General features: G+C 39.7%; 2 protein-coding genes across 4 annotated transcripts; one reads left to right on the top strand and one right to left on the bottom strand.

Moving 5' to 3' along the window:
- The first annotated feature begins 7,374 nt into the window (after positions 1-7,374).
- On the top strand, positions 7,375-12,166 carry si:ch211-153l6.6 (uncharacterized). The gene is made up of 4 exons (XM_061243018.1): positions 7,375-7,486; positions 7,684-9,925; positions 10,217-10,305; positions 10,664-12,166. The coding sequence occupies exons 2-4, from the start codon at positions 7,792-7,794 to the stop codon at positions 10,751-10,753; spliced, it is 2,313 nt and encodes a 770-aa protein (XP_061099002.1). The 5' UTR covers positions 7,375-7,486; positions 7,684-7,791; the 3' UTR covers positions 10,754-12,166.
- Positions 12,167-13,170: 1,004 nt separating this feature from the next.
- Positions 13,171-26,106, bottom strand: frrs1a (ferric-chelate reductase 1a). 3 transcript variants are annotated; one of them, XM_061243021.1, is made up of 17 exons: positions 25,733-26,104; positions 24,603-24,794; positions 23,692-23,926; positions 23,136-23,287; positions 22,494-22,588; positions 21,831-21,957; positions 21,522-21,704; positions 20,945-21,043; positions 20,352-20,496; positions 19,338-19,451; positions 18,072-18,187; positions 17,247-17,333; positions 16,832-16,929; positions 15,419-15,477; positions 14,772-14,903; positions 14,180-14,235; positions 13,171-13,870 (listed from the first exon to the last, which is right to left on the bottom strand). In XM_061243021.1, exons 3-17 carry the CDS (start codon positions 23,894-23,896, stop codon positions 13,778-13,780), a joined length of 1,761 nt encoding a protein of 586 aa, XP_061099005.1. In that variant the 5' UTR covers positions 23,897-23,926; positions 24,603-24,794; positions 25,733-26,104; the 3' UTR covers positions 13,171-13,777. The 3 variants fall into 3 exon arrangements, with proteins under 3 accessions (XP_061099005.1, XP_061099004.1, XP_061099006.1); XM_061243020.1 differs by lacking the exon at positions 24,603-24,794; XM_061243022.1 differs by lacking the exons at positions 20,945-21,043; positions 24,603-24,794 and having other exon boundaries at positions 25,733-26,106.
- Positions 26,107-26,488: the final 382 nt, after the last annotated feature.

Raw genomic sequence — 26,488 nt, 5'->3', positions numbered from 1 at the left:
CACTTATACTGCAAGGAAATATGTTATTATTTTTTATACCTTTTTCCTGTTGGAAATGTCTTGGCAAGTCCAGGACCCCAACAAAGTTAAAGGGCACCTTGATTCCAGACAAAGTAAAATGAAGGGAGATAGCAAATTGGAGATAGCAAATTGGAGATAGCAATCTATCTTTTTTTTTTTAACTGTGTGTCTATCCTGACTCACTGTTTCCTGTACTTTAAAGATGTTCCTTATGCAATTAGAGTCTAATAACATGTACCTATTTTAATGTGTGGGAAGAGCAATGTTTTCAAATGTCAAATTAAATAACACCTGATGCTGATTATGAGGACGAAGACCATAAGTGCCTACTGAGCTTGGTACATTATTATTACAGATTGTTTTGTTTATCCAGCACCATTGCATATGCTACAGGCTAACCATTCACATAGCCGAATTTCAATCATTTTTATCTGAATATCACTTAATTATGGTATGGCATCCCACACAGCACGTACCATTAATAGTACATTGTTTTGCTCAAAAATAGCATGTCAAGCAAATATTTAACTTCTCTCCAGTGACATAAATCATCATAAAATCATAATATCAATAACATCATACCGGGAATTACTGTATACAGGAATATACCATTTTGGTTTGTCATGAGAGTCTATGTAGGCGTATACTGGATGTGCGTTTGCATGAATTCACAAAATTATGTGCTTGCATGAATACACGTGAGCATGTTTTTGTGTGTGTGTGTCACAGGAGACTCAGTTCAGCTATTGGCTCATTACCATGCACTCAGGCTCCAGCTGGCTTGGCTACCATCGGGCAGCAGGAGGTAAACACAGACAGCACTCCGGATCTAGATGAATCGCAGCACCAACACAAGGTAGGACCCGGAACAAAAACAAAGGTTTCTGTTTTTTAACACCAAAAAACCCCCAAAACAAAACAGGGAGTTATATATCATGTTCCTATGTAACTGTCACAGGGGAGACTGTATAGAATATGCCATATGCCATGGTATTAGAGGACTTGGTCAAATTGTATTGAACAGTATGTAAAGTGGCAGGGATGCAAGCGGGGAACAGGGCGGACCAGTGAGCAGGGAGATATTCAGAGGGGATTAACTTGAATCTCACTGCATCATTGCTAAAGTGTCAGGGCTGGTGGAAAAATAAAAATAAATATCAGTGTGGACAGTGGAGCGGGCTACAAAATAAAACCCACACAGGAATCCACAGCTGTGGGAATACTTCATCTCACATCTTCTGTACTGTTAGAGCATTCTATTTGTCATGCATTCCCACACACTGCGTAGTGCACTTTTATACTTAGAGTTGGAAGATAACAGTGTGGAACATTCTAGTGCAGTGTAAGGGAACACACTTAATTTATAGAGAACCATTTGCTAGTTTGGGTTCTACTCTTAATGGCTCAATCAGCCCGATCGGAAGTTCAAAATTTTTATTTAGGACACTTTTTAAACTAATGCTCAACTACATTCAACAAATATGACACTGCTTTTGCATTTCAAGAAGTATACTTATACACATATGTACATAGGACATACTGTATGCAACATCCCAGCAGACTGGTTTCACACACCTGTTTAAATATATCAGTTTCACAAAGGAAAATACAATTTTTATTCAATTATCAGGGTATGGAAACAGGTATACTATATTATGTAAAGGAATACATGATACAGCATTCCAGTAATATGTTGGTGTATTTGTGCCAGCAGATGACAGCATAGCAGGTGTCTATGAGTAATATTGTTGTATTTGCTGTTCTGAAAGTCAGTTGAGTCCAGTGATGGCAAATCAACTGCCAAATAAATCACTTTGAATTATGAAAACCTGTGAAATCAACTTTGATGTTCATGTAGAGCCTGAAGCCTGATTTACCACCTTTGACTCCAGTGCTACACCTTTTGTTGTTGAGTGGACTGAAATCATTCATCAGTTAGTATTCTAGTGGCAACTGGCTTAAACTTTACTTGTTCTTTTTTAGAACATTGTATAATGTATTATTTGTGGCTTCACTGATCTGGAGAAATACATGAATTGCTTTGAACCCCTGAAAAAAACTGTTTTACACAGGCTCACACACAGATATGGAATCAGATGTGATTGGGAGACACAGCTGACCTTTCCCTCTGAAAGTACGGGTTAGACTTGTTCAGGCCTTCAACCACAAACTTACAAACGTGAATGCATTACACCATCTGCATCTGAGGCCTGTCTACCTTTTAAATAATTAATTGTTTATTATGAGTCATGCCGTGCAAGAGCTATTAACCCGTTTTCATGGCTTTGATTATCAAAATTAATTGTCTGCACATTCGATCTAGTTGAATGTTCTTTAAATGCGTTGCCAGAACTTACATGTTTATTTTCTAAAGCAGCTTGCAGTTATGATTCATCGGTATTATCCTACTAGTAGCCTACCTGAAACCGCAAAAGCACATTATTTTTGTCGGCTATGTTCCATCGAATTTACTAATGATGAAGGAGATAGGCTAGATCACAAAATGTACCCAGGTGTGCTCAATATAGGCTTCGCGAAACATTGGCAAATAAATGAAGAAATAATGACGTGATATAATTTAAGGTCTCCTACTACATCCAATAGGCTGCATAACTTGTTGTCCAATGTCTTTGAAACAACGATTTTCAGAGAGGAGCGTTGACCTTGAAACATTAGTTTATCGATTGCGCGTTGAAAACGTGTGGGCAGTGCGGAGACTCAATAGCTGATATGAGTGTGGGAGCCAACGGGGTGAAGCGCAAGCTCGAGCGAAGCTCACCAGCGTGCTGAAATATATCGTGTACAATCTGCTGTGTGGCGAGCGCTGGAGGGAAATGAAACCGTTTTGGCCATGAAGAACATTCAAGTGGCGTTTATGTCAATACCTATTTTGTTCGCCCGAGTTCATTTCAGCTCGATTTCCTCCGCTAATCAATAGATCTAGTAACATCAAACAGAAAAAATTAAACCATATGAATTACTCGCGACGTGTCGCTCTTTGGCTATTTGGACTGCACGTAGCTTTGGCGCAGAAATGTGCGTGCGTTAGTAAGTTAGAGATGATATCGTTCTGGCTGCTCTGTTGGAAACTGCTGGTAGGTATAAGAAGCTAATTTCGCCTCATCCTTGAGGCTTTCTGTGTGTGATGCACGAATCACTACAATCCTGAATTGTTGCATGCTAAGGGCTAGGACAGAAACGTTATCACTGACGACTTTTTGACAAACGCTTTAATTACAGTACCAGTCGTTTAGAGAGCGGTGTGCATGTAAGGTTACCAGTGTGTATGTATCTTGCTTTTATGCTTTTGACGTTTTCAAATTGACGTTTTAAATGGAGCGCTGGACCGAGTGCCATTGTTTCAGCTTAGTGAAGAGAATGCACCTATGGATATAACATGCTTTTTCAGTCAGTGTATTTCTGTAGTTGCAGCATCTTTACTTTTGCCGGTCGACAGGCTTAAGCAGATTTTCTGAATGCTATCAATCAAGTAACAGTACTCTTAACTCAATAATCTCATAAATTAACAAGCATAAAGGAGCTTCTTGGATATGTTTCCAGATGTATTAAATTGACAAGACATTTGCTTTGGCAATGACCCCATGCTGACATCCTTCTTATTTTAATTTGTCTTCATAAATTGTTCAAGGCAACGTGCATAATTATCTGAACTCTTTTACCACTGATAATTTACATAAACTGAAAGGCAAGACTGGGAGAACAAAATTCACCGGTATTTTAATATTTCATATAAATGCGGGGGAGGCTTCAAAAGGTGCCAGGCAACAGTTACCACTGAAGAAAAACACCTCCACATGTGCAAGGAAAGTGACTGTACTTACACTGTTGCAATGCAATAGCAATAAATTCGGGTGGCATGTTGGTGCAGTGAGTAGTGCTGTCACTTCAAACCAGATTTCCTCCTTATACCCCATTTTCCTTCCATAGTCCAAAACGTTAGATTAATTCGAGAGTCTAAATGATCCTTGGGGAAATAATGTGTGAGTAAATGGTGTGTGAGCTCTGTGATGGGTGGGTAGGTGACCTGTCCAGGGTGTATTCCTGCCTTTCAACCAGTGTATGTTGGAATGGGCTCCAGCCTCCCCGTGACCCTCAACAGGAGTAAGCCGCTTAGAAAATGGATGGATAAATATAATGTCATTTTGCCAATATGTCATCAATGAGAAAAAATTACACTGAACTTTTGATTGGGGAGTATGTGAACAAAAACCTAAATAAAATACACACTTTAGAACCACAAAGGTCCACTGCACATTTGGGTCATTTATACAGTTATGGTCATTCATAAATGCTAAATTGTGGCACTTGACAATTTAAAAAATATATATTTGATGACCTACTAAATCAGCACCACTTGTAGATATGTTGGTTAATATGATTTTGTGGTCCTGTTGGAACTGATAAAAATGCTAAGGCATTGCAGTATCAACTTTATTTTTTGTACATAAGTAGGCCTATTATATCCTTTGAAGAATGTAAAGTTTAATTTTGATTGGAATCGTACCATCTACTTGGTTAACATCGAACACTTTTTGGTCATTTTCTGCCCAGACCCAACATATACCTAATAGGCCCAGGCATATTTCTTAAATAAATTATATAATTGACTTAATTTTCCTTGTGGCTGTTCTTAACCAAAACATCTACTAGTCTTAAACAGTATTATGGAAATCAGAGTTGTGCCAGTATCTCTTGAACAACTAATCCAATGAGGCTAATGTTTTGGATGTTCTTTGTTGAATAGATAACATATAGAACATTTACACAAAGTTTGAGCAAAATTGGAACTCCCACACCTCTGGTTGATTTTTCATGGAATGACCCATTTGTGATCTGCAGGAGGTCCCTTTAATGTAGACGGTAGGCATTGTTTTCAAATCGCAAACATTCCCTACCAATTGCCACGAACACAGGAAGTCACATTTCAGATGACATATCTCTTTTAGCTGTGGAATATGTACTGCATCTAGCTACAGTGTAGACTGCAGTGCTCAGTGTTTGGAGTAGAATTTCCCAGAACTGTATCAGTTAAATGGTGCATCTTGTATCCTACATTTAGGCTACATTAAATATTTTGAGCTTCGGTCAATTAAATATCGCCAACAAGCATTTACATTTTTTGAAAAATCATTGCAGACATCTATGAAAGAAATTAGCATTGATTGCATTCATGGAGACAGACGTGATGTCCCTCTCAGAAAATAAATTGACATTCTAAAAATCCATGTGCAGTGCCTGCACTCTTTCATTATCTTCATGGACATGGCTATAATAATTTACAATTGCATTGTATAATTGATCAGACAGAATGAGTTTAAAGTTACCAGGGTAGAAGATAGTTAGTGACAGTAACTGACTGTTGCTTGAATTGAATTTTAATGTCACATGAAAATGCTTTAGTTGTACTGCTCCTGGTGAACATTCAAAAGAGGAAAGTATTACCTCACATATTTCAGTATAACATTTGCTGTTTTAGTAACTGGAGAAAAATATTGCTTGGTTTTCTTTCAGATGTTGTACTCTAACTGCTTGAAGGCATGTTTGTGTTTATATTTTACTTATGTTATTTCAATACTTTCAATCAGGTTCACATTCACATTCAATTGGGGCTGGTGCAGTTTGTTCATCCTCCACCTATTATAACGTTGTTTTTGTACCTGAAATGGCTGCATTTGTCATCAAGTTGCATATCTCAACTTTGCCGTTACAGTCAGGCCTATGTCTTTTATCTTTGAATGCATAATACTGAGCATGGAAAAGATGGAGGCCTATTACTGAATGAAAAGGCTAGGTGTCATTGACTGCAGTGTACAAAGTTTGATAACAACCTATATGTTTTTATGGTGGTGAAGCTGAGCTTGCTGTTTGTGTGCGCAAGTGAGCATGCACGTGAGTGCTTGCTGTCCACGATCTTGATAAATCAGAACATTAGGAGAAAATTACCATAACTTGTGGATATACACATATGAATATACTAGTCATCGTGTAGCAGCAGTGCAATGCATACAATCATGTAGATACAGGTTAGGAACTTGTAGAATCATCAGAATGGGGAAAAAAATTAGATCTCAATGATTTAGACGGTGGCATGATTGTTGGTGCCAGACAGGCAGATTTCAGTATTTCTGTAACTGCTGATCTCCTGGGGTTTTCATGCACAACAGTCTCTAGAGCTTGCAGAGAATGGTGCAGAAAAGAAAAAAACATCCAGTGAGCAGCAGTTCTGCGGACAGAAACGCCTTGATAATGACAGAGGTCAGAGAAGGGCAAAACTGGTCGAAGCTGACAGGAAGGTGACAGTAGTGCAAATAACAATGCATTGCCACAGTGGTATGCAGAAGAGCGTCTCTGAACACACGAGTCAAACCTCTAAGTGGATTGGCTACAGCAGCTGAAGAAAAATAAGTCTAATAAATACCTAAATAAGTGCTCACTGAGTGTACGTATTATATGTATTGTATGTACTGATTCAAGATTGGGTGGTTTGAGGCACTGATTGGATGGGTTGACCGTTTTAAAATATGGCAACGCTGATCGAGAGTGTCTTTGATCCCAGATCCTGGTTTTGCCTTCTCTCCTGCAGTATTGTAGCCCAGCACTTGCATACTGCAGGGACAAAAACAACGCCAGTGTGGGAGTGATATTTAATCCTGCAGTCTTACATAACAGGTCTACTTATTTCAAGGGAATTCAGTTCTGCCTAACAGTGTATAAGACACACTGTACCATGCCATATGCGGGAAAAAAACCCACTATTTCCTGTTTACCTGTAACCCATAGTATTTGTATTTGACATTACATTGCATAGCATTTTGAATAGCTAGTATTGAGTGACAGTTATGGCATATCTCAAATTGTCATAATGTCATATCTCTCATGCTGCTTTAATTAAAACTGCTGTTCATCAGAATAAAACCATATTATATTGATCTGAGGCTGAATAACACAAATAGCATCAAATCCAACAGATAACCATGCCAGTGATGGCCAACTCTTGTTGAAGTGTGCTGGAATGCTCTTCCCTTACTGAGCTACCAGCACCTGTTGGGACAATTTCATCCCTGGTCGCAGACACAGGCCAATGACACTGGCATGTTCTAATATCCAATTAATTTGTTTCCACAGAATTCATAACTGTTTCATGCATGAAAATATCTTCCATGCTAATTTTGGTGCTAATTATAATAAACCATGCCCAGTAAATTTTATGCTTTGTTTGAAAAATGTCTCATGGTGATTTGGGGTATCAAAGTCCTCCCACTGCCCGTGTGTCACACGGGGGAAAAAAACCTGAGAAGGGCTTTGAAGAAATAAAAGTGACATGGTAGAGGCACAGTGCCTCATTTCTGTTGTGCGAGAGGAGGTGTTAAACATTTCATTTATAGCAGAGTTGCGAATTAGAATTTCAGGTTCTTTGGTAAGGGACTTGGAAGCGAGCACACAGGTATGTCTCTCTTCAAATTCAATTTCTATAGACTGTGACGAAGTCTAATACTCACAGGCAGTGGAGGTAGAGAGTAAAATCAGGTCAAATCTAATACTTTATACTGTATATGTAAATGCACTAAAATGAATGGGGCTAAAATTCTATTTATATTTGTTAACCATTGTGAGCTAAAATTATTTTGTTTTATTTTACAGAGAGCTACAGCTGGTGTAAAAAGAACAAATGGAAATGAACTGAGTGAGGAGTGCAGCCACGATCAAAATCAGAAACTGAAAGGAGGCAACCACTCAGAGACAGTAACCATGGAAACCAGCCAGCTTTCAGAAATGGATCCTGCAACTGAGAGCAAAATGGATTCTGTTGCGAAAGAGAAGCTAGAAAACACAGAAGAAGGTGGTGAACAGTTTAGTTCCAGCATAGGTTTATTGGAAGCCCCGGAAACAGATGGTGCCATGGAAACATCCATGGATCACAGAGACATGACTGAAATCAACAATGGAATGGGGACTGTTAATGGACAGGACAGTACAACAGATCTACCCCAACAAGAGGACACCCTGGTCCTAAAAGTGGAACAAGAAGAGCTTGTTCGGACAGATTCAATTACCTCATCTGTCTCTGACACACCCTCTAGCCCCAGAAGCGTTTATGAGAACAAGCTGGCTAGTGACTCACAGGACTTGCCGGACCAAAAGCAGCCAGACAGTCCCACAGTGACAGATGATGCTGGAGACAACCACATTTTAGAGAAGGTGGAGGACCAGTCCAAGGTGCTGGAAGCCCTTGTGGAAAGTGAAAGCCAAAAGCCAAATAACTTGCCGGACCAAAAGCAGCCAGACAGTTCAACAGTGACAGATGATGCTGGAGACAACCACATGTTAGAGACGGTGGAGAACCAGTGCAAGGTGCAGGAAGCCCTCGTGGAAAGTGAAAGCCAAAAGGAAATACAAGAAACCATCCTGGAGCAGCAGATCCTGGAAGAGGCTCCCTCAGAAATTTCCACTGAGTCATGTCACAACCCAGACCCAGATGATGACCTAAGCGACTGTCTGCATGCTGAAATAGCCATCGTCTCCTCCGACAGTGAAACAGATGAGAACTGGAGGGCCATATTTTCATCTTCCGTGCATAAGGAAGACGGTGATAAGTTCTTCCTGGATGGAGCCCAGGAGATCAATGTCGGAGAGCTGCTTGTTCAAAAAGATACAGGTGCCACAGGGTTCAGTCAAGGTGTTGAAGCTATAGCAACATGCAACACTGACATCTTGGAGCAACCTCAGCCCCCTGAGGAGCCTATCATGCCAATGCACACCTGCTCCTCTGAGGACTCAGCCCCACAGGACTCCCACAACTTGACAAACATCTCAGAGAACAAGCTGCAACAGGGGGTGAGGCCCAACAACATGCGCCCTTCACCTGCCAAGACAAACTCAGAAAAGAGGGTTCCCAGTGACTACTGCGTGATCCAGGAAAATAAGAGCAAGAACGTCAGCACAGAACATGTCGACTTCCAGGGGGCCCGCAAGCAGTGGCTGCAAATGGAAGAGCAGACAAAGTTTCAGGCGCATGACCCCCCCACCAAAAAGGGCACGAGCCAGGCCAGCCACAGCTTCATGTGCACGCCTGTCCGGACCTTCAGTAAGCCCAAAAGAGACCAAGAGTTTGAAAGCCTGGGGCCAAGTGAGTACCCATACACTCAATTCAGTCCCTGCTCAGAGGACTCAGGCCTAGATGACTCTAGCTACAGATCAGCGTATGATGACCCTGAGACGCCCATTGAGAGAGAGATACGACTGGAACTGGAGAGAGAGGAGAGCCTCAGGCGGGAGAGGGGCCTTCCCAAAGCAGTGGACACTGGAGAACACGTGCAGGCTAAGGTCAGGTCACCCACCTTCCACCTGGACAAGCCTGACAAGAGCCCGTCACGGGACCGGCTGCTGCGGTCGCCCAGTGGTTCCAAGACCCCGCCGTCGTTCACCTTCACTTCCAAACCACCGGCAGCGAAGGCTCCAGTGTATCACGAGATGACAGCTAACAACGTCATCATCCTTGAACCGGCAGATCCCTACCCTACAAGCCCGCGACATCCTGCCAGGCGGTCCCCAAGTCCTCTGCTAAATAGGAGGTTCAGCGAGTGGCCCTCTGAGACCACCAATGTCATCATCCTAGAGACGTCCAACCTGATAATCCGCAGTGCTTCTGAGTTATGCCTGAACACTGCGAGCCAAGAGACCCAGGAGAGTACCTTCCACAATAACCCCTTCTTCAAGCTGCGCTCCCGGAGCACCCAGTCACTGGTGGACCAGGAGATAAAGGTGGTCAAGCAGAGAGAGGAGGAGCTAAGGAGGCAGAGAGCACGCCTGTATGCTAAAGAGAAGTATGACACTGTCCTGGTGTCTCCAAACCTGCTGAACAGCCCATGCCTTGACAGAACTGGTATGCCAAAGTTCTGCTCCTTTCTGACCAGTGGTCATTTTCAACTATTTAAACCAATAGTTGACTTTACCGCTTTACGCAAATTCAGTTTTGACACTTTATATGCCACCTGGGTCTTAATTCAAGAGTTATTCTTTATGCTTGTGAGGAGTGTGATCTTCCAAGTATGTCACTACCATGGGTATTATTCCCACACCAGTCATTTTATTGTTTTATTTAATCTTAGCTAGTTGTTTTGTGATTTACTTTATGTGTGTTGTTCAAACTGCTTTTTTCCCCTGTGACTTTCAGAACTGCCTGGAAGGTGCAAGTCCTCTCCATCCTCACCTATGAAGACAGCACGTAAAATGGACCGCTCCACACTTTCGTGTGATCACAAGGTACAGTGTATGATCCCCTATAATACATGGACAGATAGCACACATATTTTATATATTATGTATTTTATTTGACTTCACAAAGATATAAAATATATATAGTGCACATATGAACAGACATCTGACATCCAAAGACATGTAGCCCAAGGTCTGCTAACTCTGGCACATTTAAGGAAATATTATTAATGTGCATTGACCTTGTCAAATAAATTAATAAAAATAGTCTAGAGAGTTATGGATTTATACTGCCATAAAGTGTTGTTACCACATAATTCCAACAATTAAGTTAGAATCTCTGTGGAGTAGGTTTTAATTTGAGTTTAAAGTAGTGGCTCTAAAACTGAAATTCTACCTCCTTCAGTATTCAGACACATTCTCCGGAGCACGGCGCAAGAGTACCATGGCCATGCGCTGGGAATCGGGGGAATTTGCCAACCATGGGAAGGACTGAAATCATGGGTTCCCTTCCAAAGTAGAGAAGTCTACAGTATATTTTCTGTAATACTTTCCAGTTTCTTGAAGTGGTGCCGTGTTATGTTAGTTTGCAACATGCACTGCTTGTGTGACTTTATCAACATACAGTATGTCAATACATGACATCAGGCCGGTTTTTCATGGACATAGATTAAGCTTAGTCCTGGACTAAATTAAGTTTTGTATGGAGAATCTCCATGCAAAATTTACTTTATTCTAGGACTAAGATTAATCTTTGTCTGTGAAATTGCAATTTGTGTGTAAAATCTGTACAATGTAAGATGTTGAACGTTATATATGAATGGAGTGTTTAGTTAATTATTCATGTTTATATTGAGCAAATCTTTATGGCTATTTTTGATGTACTGTATCATGTTGGTTACAAAGCGAGGAGGGTATTTATTGTATTTTCGTATTCTATTTTCTTCAGGACAGAAAAAAAATCAAAAGAATGTAGGACTTTACATATAATGTATTGTACAAACAGTTAACAGTTTGAAAATGACATTTACATTCTGTAGCATGAGTAAATGCAAGTGCTTATTCAACCATTTAAAATAAGCTATGTTAGTAATGAACAGTGAATGTCAGTGAATGCCACATGAATTTATATTATTTTCACCAGTATTGAGCCAACAGGAGGAAGTCCTTTGAATGGAGTAGGGGGGAACAGGAAGCACTTTACAGTACTTCCTTCCTGTTGTCATGATCTTTTTGTTACTTTTTAAAGAGCCCCACGCTCTTGAGAATGTTCAGGTAACTGCAACAATGTTGCAGGATTTGTCACATTTATATATTGCTCTTGCTTTAAAATGACAAGAAAATAAGTGCAGATTTTCACTGAAAACATGAAGGGCACACTGGAAACAAAACAAACAGGGGTTTTAAAGTTTTTTAAATGTATCAATGTACTGTATACTGCAAACCCGCAATGTGTTTTAGGAACAGATACAGAATGTGCAACAGACCAGTAGCGCTTGCTAATACAGGATATTCAATTACAAACTGAGGTCCTTTTAGGCAGTATTTGCACCAACTTTAATTTTAAATGTCTTGTTTTGAAGATTTCTGGTTTTTGTATCTTTTGCTATTAACAAATTTGCTTGAATGTTTTCCCAGTCAACCAGTTTTGCCTGCTTCGAATAATTTAAAAGATTTCTATCTGTATGTATGAATGAAAAAATAGAATACAAGAGAATTTCAAATGCCTTCTTTGAGGTACATCTACGGTATGTCTTTGGTTCTCTTTGTATGTTGAACAACACTGCTGCAAAAATAAAGATGTACTAAAAAAAAACATAGAATTTTCATACTTCATCTGCTGATCGTAATTCTCCAAGTTGATTTATTGCACAATTAAATGGCTAGTTCAATAATCAGTTGTTTTAAATTGTGTATTCCAGTTTTTGTGTATTATGAAGCACATTGTAGATACACCCAGAACATTCCATTGACCTGGCAGCTTTAGAATGGCTGCCAGAGGGTCACCCACAAGTCTGTGGTTAAAAGCAAGACAATACACTTCAATGTGGTCAGCGTGGTTGAGATGCAACTACATTTGAAAACCCAAAACTTATAAATCATGTTTCAAAAGTGATAGTGACCAGGTTCTTTCTTGCTAGAAACAGAGAATAATAGGTTCATGCGAGAACCACCGTACAAACAGATTTGTTCCTAAAACACTTCAAATGAACGAGTGGCGCATACACCAATTTTCACATTTTGAATTTTTTCTTAGGCAGGAACATTTACAAGTGGTTCCGACCTGTCCTATGAGTCATGTAAACATGCATACCATTAATCTCTTATGGAGAGCCTTGCAGTGCACCATCTTTGGTTAAACATTCAAACTAGGCATGCATCATGCATCAACCGGCATCACTTATTTCTTGCCTCAAATTTTTTCAGAAACATATTTCAGATAAAGTATATAAACTGTCCGCCATATTAGTATGTTTAAAAAAAAAACCCGCAGTCTACCCAATCAGGTACCGACTACCAGAGATGTCCCTTGTTCTTGTTAATCCCATTGGTCATCTGTCTGACAGAATGCACCTACAGTATAGTATATACTGTATTATAACAGATCTTTATTTAAGACCGTTGTCTGAAGTTAGTTGCATTTGTTGAAAAATATGAGCCCTTAGTATGAAAAAATTAAGAGACATTTATGATCCGAATACAAAAATGTACTTGCATCAGGCCCATTGATTGCAAAACCCTTTTTTTAGCCCTCATTGGAGAAGAAGGCTGGGTCTGCTGTGGAAGGATAAATATTCTGCCATTTCTGCATGGATATAGACATTTAATTATGTTGGGAAATGTATGTACAACACAAAAAAACATTGAATATAGCCCTGGGCAATATGCCATTCAGATGAATTCCCCTAAACATTTGTTAAATAAGAAACAGCATTTATTTTCAGATTTTCATACACAATACATAATACCCCTATCAATTTAATTACATTCAAACTGCTTTATTGGCATGACAATTTAGGACACTTGTATCGCCAAATTGCTTGTATTGCCTATCTCTCACTTTTCAGCTCACTCTCACGATCACATGCATAATTTGTTGAACAAACTCAATTTGAGTTAATTATCTATTTTTAGCAATCTTCTTGCCTCAATAAAATGTTTTTTTTGAGTGCCAAAACAGCATTACAAAGCAATATTCTCATTCTGTTTGTTTTCAAGACATAGAGAGTACATATTATAATATCTGTCATTACAAATATTGTGCTGTTCCTTTGTCATTTCAAAGAAATAGAGACCATCACCTAATCCACTAGCATCTGCTTCTTTGGAAATGAAATAATTGAACAATGCTACCAACCAACATAACTTATCTCTTCTTTTTTCTCACACTCAGTAGTTGGAACAAAACCTGCCAAACTTCCACAGTTTTTCACATTCTGCGATAAAAATATAGATGAACAAGGCTCCAAACCTACACCAGAAACATGCTGAGATTGGGGATGTCACAACAAGTAACCTGTCACACACTACTTATGGAGTACAGGAGTGCAATCAGGAATCCCACATTCCCAGTGATGAAGACCACCAATGCCACATTTTTAAACATGGAATCCTGTTGGGAGCACACACAAAATATTTTTATGCAATGGTAATCAATCAAACAACTTCAAATTTGAGTACTACAGATTTTGAGTACTACATGCATTTGTGTCTTTAAATATATGTATCAAATTCTTTTAAATCCAAGACGATCACATTGTGGCATATTACACATTTTGAAACCATTTTTTAAAAACATATTCAGTTATTTAGTTAGTTTATCAGTCAGGTACTCTGACCATTTCAAATAGACTTTGGGTTTCACCCTATATATAGGGGTATACTCTACAGCTCTTACCCACAGTCTCTATCAGCATTTTACCTGATAATCTTGCTGCTCAAAGATAATTGGCTCTTCATCCTCTCTGGATTTTCTTCCTATGGACAGACAAGACCACAGGCCTGAATCATTGCCCTTATTTGTTCCTCTTTTTAAAACAATAAAAGTTCATTTTATTCTTTTTTAATAACAAGGAAAAAAGTGGCAACTCCGTGCAATCAAATAATCATGCTCGTAATTCAGAAGGCTATAACAAAAGTAAAACGCACTTCTCTGAACCTGGATTGTTGCAGCCATTATTGCATGTTCAAAGGGACATTTTATGCCACGCTAGAATCCACCATAAGGTTGCACTTGAACCGAAGTATTAACCAGGAGTATTTAATGTCTTGACACAAAAACATTTGTTTTCATTGGTCTACCTGCATGTATCCTTAAAAGACCCCAATAAGAAATGCAGCAAAAGGAATCTGAAGCCTGCTCCAGATCATTTCACAGAATTAGTCCACAGGGGACCACTAAAACACAAATACGTTACGCTTCACCTGTCCATTAATGTACGGTACTGCAGATTTAAATGAAACATAAATATCAATCAATCAGGAGACAAACCAGATTTTTCAAACAAACCAACCTCTTTTAAAAAGGCCGTGCAGCTCCAACACGAGAAATGCCACAGCAACCCAGACTACAAAGCCTCCAAGGGCTGCAGAGGCTGTGGGCAGCAGCAAGGCCTGCTGACCAACCCCCAGGAACATAGCTGCCACTAAAAAGGAGAAACAATGGAGTTCAACTTAGGACAGCACTGTAGAGTCGGACCAGGTGATTATAGTGAGTGCGGTAAACACCATATTTTTGTGTTGGTTGGCACTTCCATTCAAAATAGGAACCACAATATCTCGCCTGTTTCAAAACCAATGCCAATGCCATTTCTCACTGATTTTGGTATTGTAATGGATAACAAAAAGCAACGACAAAAAGTAATTCAGAAGCATGCATGTTTTTTTTTTCATGACTGTACATTTTACTGTTATGTTTGGCAACGTTTTCGCATACAGGTATGCTCCGCTTATTTGTGGTGCCAATAATCACTAAATGTACTTGTACAAAAGGTAATTTGTAATGGATACAATGTCTCTGACCATCTGGCAAAGTTTTTTGTTGCTTTTGCTCAATCTGTTGCCAAATTGGCAACATTCTTCCTGAGTTCACCAGTTCTAAGCCAATGATATGCAAGTGCAGCAACACCTAGTGTACTGAAAGGGAAGAGAGACCACTCACCAGCGATTACCACTGCACTAGTACCTGCTCCCATGTGCATCCAGTTAAATATGTACCTTCTGCAGGTAGAGAAAACATGTTCAGACATTAATTTCACTGAGCTTTGAGCTAAATATCCATGGTTTTAACAGCAGTAACAGACATCATGCAGAATACCACAGATAAAGTATGAGTCTTTAACTGATTTGGAAACATTAACACTAGTGTGGTACATGCTGGGATTAAAAATGCTTAAACAATAAGGATCATACCACAATTGTCAGGACAGCTGTTATATTTCTGTCTGCATAATCCTTCCTTTATTGCTGCTTAGGCTGTAAAGCAGGCAATTCTAATGAGCCAAATTTTATGTAAGCCTTGAAATAAAGTACAGTGCGTTCCACAATTATTGGCACCCCTGCTTTAATATTTTATGCAAACACCCCTGGCAAAAATGAGAGCCATAAGTGTTTTCCTATATTGTATGAGGTTAGAGAACACAATAGGGGTTAGTGAACACATTTGTACGGACCCCCCCTCTTCAGTTCAAACCACATGTTTTTGATGGAATATAAGTCTGGATTCTGAGATGGCCATTGCAGAATATGGATGTTGTTTTCAACCATTTATATGTGGATTTTGATGGATGTTTGGAGTCATTATCCTGCTGGACAATCTGGCTAAGGCCCGTCCCAGCTTCGTAGCAGAGACAACCAGATTTTCAGCCAAAACGTCCTGGCAGTTTTTTGAATGCATTGTGCACTGTATTGTTGCTGGCATCACAGTATGTTTGGATGTTTGGAAGTGCTCAGTGGTATTTTTAACCGTTGTATTTTTATACCCATTACCAGACATTGTTGGCTGTTTTAAGCTTTCATCTTCATTTTGTAGAACAATATCTTGGCTTTTATATGCATTCATTCATTTGCATTTCTTAATGCCAAATTCATTCAAAAACAATGTTTTTAAGGTTTTAAACGCAAGATGGAAAATTTAAGTTGAGCATGAAGGCTAGGCCACTTCATCATTCACCAGTCACAAACAACCAAAGGCTACATGTTAATGTATTTGCTTTCATTGTCTGCATGTCTTAATGTCAAGAGTAAATGTTCAGAGTAAAAATATAGTTTTAAGGGGTTTATACATAAGATTACAAATTCTAGCCTTGGTGTTTCGTTAGCTTAGTGTTTCGTTAGCCAACTCTCTTTGAAGCTTTTTTTTTTTTTTTTTTAAACATGGTTTGGTGGCACTCAAAATGAAACGGGACGCAACTCCCTTGATATCTGGAGTAGACAGATAACTTTGGTATCGTTAGAAGGCATACATTCTCCTCTTTCTTTTAGTGTCTAAAACTCAAAACGCGTTTTGGGGTCAATACAACTGAATTTGATAGAGCAGGTCAAATATACTGTAGAACTGGGAATATTGTTTTACCGTGCAGAGTCTGGCGGAGGTCTAAATATTGCCATGAAAGGTTGCAGCACAGCAAGAGTCATAACCGTGCAGCCCAGGTAAGGGTGGGCCCCGGCACGCTGAGGAGGACAGAGCAACAGTCATATTTACCTTGACAGCACCAACACACCATAAAAAATCTAACAGAACTTCATTGTGCTAAAAATACAAACATGCCATCACCTTACTGACTTAATAGGAGCATGATTCAAGGAAAGTTACTGTAGACTTTGAATATATTCAGGAAACCCTCTACTGGTTTTATGGAAGCATGGCAAAAGAAAGCTACATTTCAGCAGTGTCATCAAGAACTTGCTGTAAACTGACACTTTACTTGAATGTTACCACAAAATGAATAGAGGCAAATATACAGTATGTAGCCACAGGAAGGACTCACCGAGCTCCACCCTCCTCTGTAGATAAAGGGCAGAACAAAGCCAGTAGCAGTAAGTAGGACCACCAGGATCATAAGGGAACGATGAAACTGCACAGGTACAGAGAAGAATTTGTACAGAGAGCAGTAACTGACAGAGTTCTGAGCCTGTATTATGGTTATATACTACATTAATACTAGAGATATATCAGTACATAGTCATTTAAAACATATGTGTAGTATATCAACTGACTATATTAGACATAGCATTCATAAACACACTGAAGAGTTCTAAATATCTATGTACACATACAGACATACACACACACACACACACGTATGCGCTTTGCTACTTAGTTAAATCAAACCTAGAATGATTACCTACAATGGTATCTTAGTTACTGGACTGCACTGAGTCAGCAAGCAACCAATAACCACTCAAAAATGATGTTCTATAATGGGTTTTTATCAGAAGGTGGCTCAAATCTTAGATAAAATTCAATCTGTGGAAATTAGTTATAACAGCAATAACAGCTGGACCATATACAATAAAGGCAACCTGTAGGGCAGATGTTTTGGGATGTGCCCAAAAAGTGTGCCAGTAAAGTGCTGATGCCACAAGGAAATATGAACAACATGGCACTTAAAAGCCTTGGATGAACTTCAAAGCCTATAAAAACTAATTACTAAAAGGCCCTGGCTGGGGCTTGTGCCGGAGGGAATGCATTTGGGTGTTGGAGTTTTGTGAGTACTGTATACGAATGTGCAAGTAAGTCCCTAGGGCAAGGAGCAAGGGCCCTATTGTTTTGAGTAAAATCCATACATTTCTGGATCAAATCATACCCTCACCTGAAACCAAGCCTTCTGTTGAAGTATGGTCCAATCTGGCCAGCAGGGTTTGAAGTAGCGTGCAATAAAGATACCGGTGGTGGCTGCTGTCATCCATGCAACAAGCATGAAAGCCCCTAGCCATTAATCAAGAAACAGAAACTCAGCACAGCGTGATTTTGAAATTGCATAACAGAGCAGTTGCAAAATATTCAAATTCAGCAATGTAGCAAAGCGAACTGCTGAAAAAGGTGATTCTGTAAGTATCCTTAGCTAACTGAGCATCCTTAGCTTTGAAATGTGATTAAATATACATTTTAGTGTTCTGTTGTTCAAAGGTCAAGTGAGGCAAGTGCAGTGATTGCCAAAATTTAAAAATATTATATCACATACACTCACTGAGCACTTTATTAGGTAGATCTGTATACCAGCATTTTAATGCAAATATTTAATCAGCCAATAATGTGACAGCAACTAAATGCAGAAAAGCACATAGACATGGTAAAGAGGTTTGGTTGTTTTTCAGACCAAATGTCAGAATGGGGAAGAAATGTGATTTAAGTGATTTTGATGGATGGAATGATGGAATTATTATTGGTGCCAGGACAGGGTGGTCTGCGTATCTCAGAAACTACCGATCTCCTGAGATTTTCACACACAACAGTCTCCAGAGTTTGCCAAAGAAAGAACCATCCAGTGAACAGCAGTTCTGCAGGCATTGTTAATGAGAAAGAAGGGCCAGACTTGTCAAAGCTGACAGGAAAGTCGCAGAAATGCAAATAACCACACATTACAACAGTGGTATACAGAAGAGCATCGCTGAACACACAACGTGTCAAACCTGTTAAGTGGATAGGCTACAGCAGCAGAGGACCAATAAGTCTAATAAACAACCTGTATATAAACATGCAAGATGATTGACAACATCAATCTTAACTTTTAGCTGGCCAAATGGCCTTGATGGATGTTCTAGTGAAATTATGTAGTGCAGAATCAAGTTGTATGATAGGAAGTATCGCTGTTGTTTGTAAATTATATTATGTTGCCTCGTAAACCCTAGTCTTGTTAGTCCTGTTCATTCAAGAACAGTTTAGAACTGCATGAAGCCGAGGCTTGATTCTTCTGCATAACCTGAGGAGTTTTTCTACATATTAATTCTGTGTGAGGAAAAAAAAAACGTCCAGAGATTTTAAAAGAGGCCAGACCACAGAGGCAGACTTCAGTAACCATGAAGTGACATATCTGACAGTCAGCGGATAGCAGCTTAATAGTTTTCAGCACACTTACCGTGAAATTTTATCATCAAGGGAGATCGTGAGCCACTCATGTTCTCAGGTGGACCGGTAATAACTTTCTTATTGGTCGAAATCAGGGGCTGGCGATCATGCCTGTGCACCATACCTCAAAGATAAACAAGGGATATGGACAAATTAGACCCAACAAAGTCTGATACAAAGCCAGGCTATCAGGATATCTACTGCCCTTTCACTTCCCTTATCCGCAGTATATTATTATATTGGTGCGGTCATACAGTGGGAGAGGAAATTATTGTTCCTTTTGTCAAGAGCATAATTACCAGTTTAACACCACCTGATTATAAGTGACAACCACTCTCTACCATACCTCTGTCTGACACAATGGAAATAAATGAGTAATTAGGCAAATATTCTTACATCAGGATAGATCTTAGACATCAGGTGTTATCTTGGAAGCAGAACAAGTTAGTTATTTACCATTTTACCATTTAAACCCAGTGACCTGGATGCGGATCAAAAAGAGCTGATGCAATACTTTAACTTTATGAATGTGCCAGCAGAGCACTTGCCTTTTGGAATCATTTTATGAGGAATAAAGAGAAGCATGTGAATCGTGTTTAATACGTGTGATAGTCATCTGCAACCAATGTGCAATTAGGCATTGATCCAAAACACCTGGGTTACTGAAAGCGCTGACGGTCAGAGTACAGCACAGTGCCTGAATGGCTTAGAGAAACATGTGATCACAGCTGAGCTCAGTGCCATCACAGTGGATTCTTCGAAACCTTTGATATTCCACCTGAACAAATCAAACCAGCTGTCTGCCTGGTGCTTTAAAAGTGTTTAGAATTTATTCAAATAGAGTGGATGATACTTGATGATTGACCCGTGGCAAAGCTTTTTTTATTAAGCGAAGCAGGCAAGCAGTGAAAACAGTAGGCCTAAGAGTTTACAAAATTCCTGGTCAAAAACACAAAAGGACATATTACAGGCAATTCGGAAAGCAATGCCTAGCCAGGATTGAGGCGGGGGTTAAGGGACTCACCATAATCAGCCCTGCCGTTTGCCAGAAACAGGTAGTAGCTATTGTTCAGGTCAAATCTGTGGTCCTGGGGAATGTGAACCTCTCTGCGGAATTGGCACTGGATGACCCCATTAGCCAGCCTCCACGTAACATTACTGAGTCCACTCTATAGGGGGCAGAGGATTATAGGCCAACAGGCTGTTCACATTGGCTTTGGTGCTTGCAAATTTCAATAAGCAACTTAATATTAGTAACACATTATAAGTAGACTTTCATTAGAGGTATACATAATGCAATAGATAGCACATTCATAAGCACTACATAAACATTCATGAATGCTAATAATTGCAAATTATGGTGTGGCGAGTTACGCATGTCATCTCTGATGACAATGTAGTGTTTATGATTGTGTTATGTAGTCCTTATGAAGGCATAAGGTTAATTCCAAGTCAATTCAGCACACATTTGGACTGCATCGTCACAGAGATACCTGGAATCCAAATACAGTCAGCCTTCAAAATGTGTTCTGGCACTTTGTGATCCACTATATGAGACACAATATGTGCCTTTATATGATATCTATGTAAGAAAAACTTGTGCAGCCACAAGTATACCCCAGAAGGGTCCTCTGGATATGTCCGGCCTCTGAGATATGCTGCTTCAACATGAACATGGTCTATGCTCCTCACACATTGATAGACATCATCGTTACCCTGCAGAGGAAATAATAGTATTTTAAAGATCACAAAGTGACACTACTCCAGTAGATTAGATTAGACCTCAAGGTTGTCTAGGATTTTCCCTTCCATATTAACATTGTGTTTTGGTAAGTGCAGTGAAACCTGCTAAAAATAGAATCCATCCCAGATCATTTAATTCTTATGTGCATTGGTAGCCATGGAAACGTGCATTCCTATGAAGGGAATTTGTGTTGAAAAATACTAATTCATACATTTCAGGCATGTTTTATTAACATAATATCACTGAGCAAAGCTATGCTTGCTTTAAGAAAATACAGTAGTATACTGTGCAGAGAAACAATCTCTGAATTTCTATCACAGGAACCAAAATGTGATGCTGCATATGAACGTATGGTGATTTTTGAGCACTGTTGAATTAGCAGCTGTATTCATGTTAGCACTGTATTTCCGATTATCATGATATCCAAATTATCAATGTGTTGTCACCCACCATCCACTTGTCCAGCGACAGGGCAAAAGCCACATATCCCTCTGCTGGCCCGCTGAGCTCGAAAACGACACCCGGGACAACAGCAGCGAAGGAGAGGAAGAAGCACTTGGGGTCCGTCTCTGGATGACATCCCACCGGGTCCCGGAGGCACGTCTTCGTGCTGCCACACCCCTCCGAGCTAAACTGAGAAGAGAGTCAGCCACAATCTTCAATATTTAAGCTCATAAAGTGAAAAGGTAACGATTTGAAGCAATGACGCTAACCTGGCTAATATCAGCATAAGTGTAGCTGAGATGGCCAGAGACTCACTGGTTTGGGAAGGAGACCAGAGGGAGTAGTGATGCTTTGGGTTGGGAGAGGAGTAACAGCGCTCTGTGATATCACTGGTCCAGAGATTTTTACCCAGAAGGTACTGTAGTGCTGAACCACTGTTGCCCTGTATGCAGAACAAGTAGACAGTCATAAATACACTTCAGGTCCATATATTAATTCTAATTGGTTCTGTTTAACATGTATTACATTGCCTGGACATGCCTTAACCTACAAAGAGCTTACTTGCCACACCAGTCCCTGGTTCTCAACACTGCAGAGACACTATCATCTATAAAAGGTGGGAATATGCTACTGTAAGGCATTCATTGCATTCAGTGGATGCATTCGTTGTATTATATATTGTTTAATATAACACGTTGTCCACGATTCTTAAAAAAGAGAGCAAGAATAAATGTAATTGTGTTACATGAAGACTGAATGAAAACATAATGACAAGACTGAAAGAACACCTTACAAATTATTTGGTTAAGACCTTCAGAACAGAAAAACAAGAGCAGGGAAGCAAACGGCCACTAGTGGCCGTCTGGAGAAGCCATAACAGATAGAGATGTACAGTTACTTTGAGACTGTTTTTCGAAAGTACACTAAGTGAACAAAAATGTACAGAATATTGCAAAGATAAAAGCCAGAGGTACTCACAGAAACTGAACACTGGGAGGAGAGTCTTCTGGTGCATTCCAGATGACCTGGATTTCAGTTTTTTTGGTTTTACTTGTGTGACTTACAGCTGATCCCTTCAAATTCCAGACAGACAATTTAGCAGGTAGAACAGGAGCTCCCAAACATTTTCATCTTGAAGCCGCCTTAACTGGCCTTGAACTTTAATAAAATGGTTTCCTGTTACTGATTGTTTTACTGTAATTGCCTCCATGGCAGTGGCTGTTTAAGATGCATGCCAACAAGCATGAAATCACACCCTATGTATTTAAATCAGTTATACACAGCTTTAATTCAAATTCGGAGCATTCTAAAATATGCTATTCACATGGGAGTACTTTGTGAAAAATATGTTATGTAGACCAAATCACATGAAATTATATAAAATATGTATTGCATAACATATGGAAATACTGTATCTAACAAATATTCTTTAAATGGGGAATGTCTATTTCGCTAGTTACCCGCAGAGACTCTTAAACAAGGTCTTAAAGTGGGAACCACTTACTTAATACAGTACTTTTGGAGTAGCTTAATTTCCAGCGTAATAGCATGGCATGTGTGTGGGAACATTTGTGCTTGACAGTGACAATCCACTAAATGTAACTGTTAAGCAATCTTTACCTGTATGTCTCCACATTTTAAAAGCTGTGAAATAGTGGGATTGACAAGGTCAAATGACCCCACCGCAGGGCCATCAAGGCGTCCGGCATCCCGAGCTTCGATCAGAAAGCCTTCAAAGTACTTGGTACCAGACGCAGATGGAGCAATGCTTACTGAAATAATAAGGACTCTGTATCAGAAACAACATGCTCATGTATCCTGTAGCCTGTCACCTAACAGTATCAGACCTGGAATGCAAATTCTTGATTAACCCTTGCGTAGTTTCCTTGTCCTAAGGGTCTAAAATGACCCGCATTCATTAAACCCCTAAAATAAAGCAGCTTAATTGAATTTTAAACAAAAAAACCAAATCTATTTCGTATGAAGAAACAACCTTTCTTCATCACAAAATTTGTAATCAAATTTCAAGTTGAAAAAAGATCATTTAGGGGGTTTTCTCTAATACTTGCCCTGAACCTCGAATGAGGTGAACCTCGAATGTCAGTGTAAGTAAGAGAATTCTATTTTGTGTTGACTGCATGCAATGGCGTGAAAGATTCATATTTCATCTACATACCTTTGATCATGTCCCCTGGACTGAATTTGCTCTTATCCACAGTTATCATGTAGGGGCTGGAAGGTTGAATGTGCGGTGAAGGCTGATCATGTAGCGGTGCCATGCTATCGCAGGCTACTGCAACTTTTCCGTTCTTAAAACCTTCAACTGTCACCCCGCACACAGTCACCAACGCCAACAGGAGACTCCAAAGTCTCACGTCCATCTTAAGACGAGACTGCAGTGTACTCTAGCTCTGTATGATAAAATCATCATGCATTATGAGCACAGGCCATTTTCTGTGATTCCATTTTTCCTGCATGTAGGCCTTATGCATAATACAGACCTAACTGAACATGTAGGAATATATGTGCCTATATGTGCATAACTGTTGACCCTTATATTAACATATATATATAGGGGCATCTCAAAATTTTAATATCATGGAAAAATTCCATTAAAAAAGTGAAACTTTCATATACTCTAGATTCATTACACAAAGTAAAATCCAGTATCGAAAAATATTAGAATATTACATAAAAAAGGATTTATACTTTCTGAAATGTATGTTCATTTATGCACTCAATACTTGGTCAGGCAATCATGGAGAAGACTGCTGACTTGACAGTTGTCCAGAAGACACTCATTGACACCCTCCACAAAGAGGGTAAACCACCTAAGTTCATTGCTGAAAGGGCTGGCTGTTTGCAGAGTGCTAGATCAAAGCATATTCATGGAAAGCAACAGGGATGACCGCAGCCTTGAGAGGATTGTCAAGCAAAGCTGATTCAAGAACTTGGGGGAGCTTCACAAGGCTGACTGAGGCTGGAGTCACTGCATCAAGAGCCACCACGCACAGACGTGTCCAGGAAGTGTTGCATTCCATGTGTCAAGCCATTCCTGGACCAAAGACAACTTCAGACGCGTCTTACCTGGGCTAAGGAGAAAAAGAACTGGACCGTTGCTCGGTGGTCCAAAGTCCTCTTTTCAAAGATGAAAGTCAATTTTGCATTTCATTTGAAAATCAAGGTCCCAGAGCCTGGAGGAGTGGAGAGGCACAGAATCCAAGTTGCTTGAAGTCCAGTGAGAAGTTTCCACAGTCAGCGATGATTTGGGGTGGTCCACTGTGTTTAATCAAGTTCAGAGTCAACGCAGACATCTACCAGGAGATTTTAGAGCACTTCATGCTTCCGTCTGCTGACAAGCTTTATGGAGATGCTGATTTCGTTTTCCAGCAGGACTTGGCACCTGCCCACAGTGCCAAAACTACTAGTAACTGGTTTACTGACCATAATATTACTGTGCTTGATTGGCCAGCCAACTTGCCCCTACAGGGTAATGTCAAGAGGAAGATGAGACACCAGACCCAACAATACAGACGAGCTGAAGGCCACTATCAAAGCAACCTGGGCTTATGTGTAATGGCTCTAGAATATATTAACGTTTTTTAATGAAATTACTTGAAATGAAATGAACTTTTCCACGATATTGAAATTTTTTGAGATGCACCAGTATATATATATCCTGCCAGCTTGACAAGTACGACAATTGAGTTACTCAAGTAGTAATTTATTTTCTGGGAAAGGTAAGAACAAGTAGGATAACTTTTCATTTCCGTTGGTTAATCATTGTGCTGCAGTGGTTCACCACAGCGCTCTGTCCCACAAAGATAAGGTTACGTCGTTTCGAACGCCTCTAACTGGCAAGTGGGCCTATTAAAAAGTCACTGAATTCTTTCCACATTCAACTTATGTCCTTCGCCTTGTCTGTTCAACAGAACGTAGTTTTGGACATGATACGACGAATTGCTTCGGATATAGCCAGCTCTATCGAGTATATGTATCAAATAAATGGCAATAGTAAATGCAGACATTACGAAATGTCTTTATTGGCCAGTGGCTGTTGTCCGTAGATAGCTCTACAAACACGAACCATGACAAACATTCTCTATGAACCTTCTCAAGAGCAAAAGTATAGTAAAATAAACTGTTCGAATTAGACTTGACTAGGAATAATACCTAAATAAAAAATTACATAGCCAAAGCAACATGAACGCACTCACCTTGCCTGCTCTCGTGACTGCCTGGAAGAGGCGGAATGTGCAACTTTATTATCTGCATGTTGTTGTAGAGTATGCTGTTGATAAGGCTCTTGTACACTAATTGTAGGGGCGGTGCCTCTCCAAAAATGGGCTTATTTTTATAGGACAGGCTAACAGAGATTTTATGCTTGGTTTCAATAAACTTTTAATATCACAGATGGTGATTATCCTAAAACGGTGGACAAACGTCTACCTGACACAAAACTACCCTCAGTCTTTACCCTCTAAATCATGCTTAAAACAGCATAGACCAGTGGTTATGTCGAGGAACAAAATGTTGTTGCTGGTCTAGCATAAGCCTATCCAGCCTAAACCTTGACCAGCATGGCCATTGTTTTTCTAAGATTAACGTTGGGACGAATGGAGATCTAACACAAGAGGGAGACAAAGTCTGCATTCTGAAATATCCCAGAAATCAGTAGGTAAATGGTGTGGTTTTCGCGTTGTGTTTTCCCTGCAGGATATCCCACTATACACCTTTACTTTATCTGTCTAGAAGGGTTTATTTCTCAATTTTATTCCGGACATCTTTATCCACAGTGTTTGACAACACACCAAATGATTACGACAGGCTATATTACTTGTCACCTACAAGGCCAAATGTTTTTAATTTGGTGGGACAACATATAGCCTACTAGCTTTTCAATGATAAAATAAATATTCATTCATTTGAATTAATTTTACATTATTAATGTTTCTTCATAGTTCGCTAAGCTA

Source organism: Conger conger, chromosome 5 (assembly GCF_963514075.1).
Source record: "Conger conger chromosome 5, fConCon1.1, whole genome shotgun sequence".
Taxonomy (NCBI): domain Eukaryota; kingdom Metazoa; phylum Chordata; class Actinopteri; order Anguilliformes; family Congridae; genus Conger; species Conger conger.
Note: the sequence above shows the minus strand (reverse complement) of the source record. Positions and strands in the feature narration are given on the sequence as shown.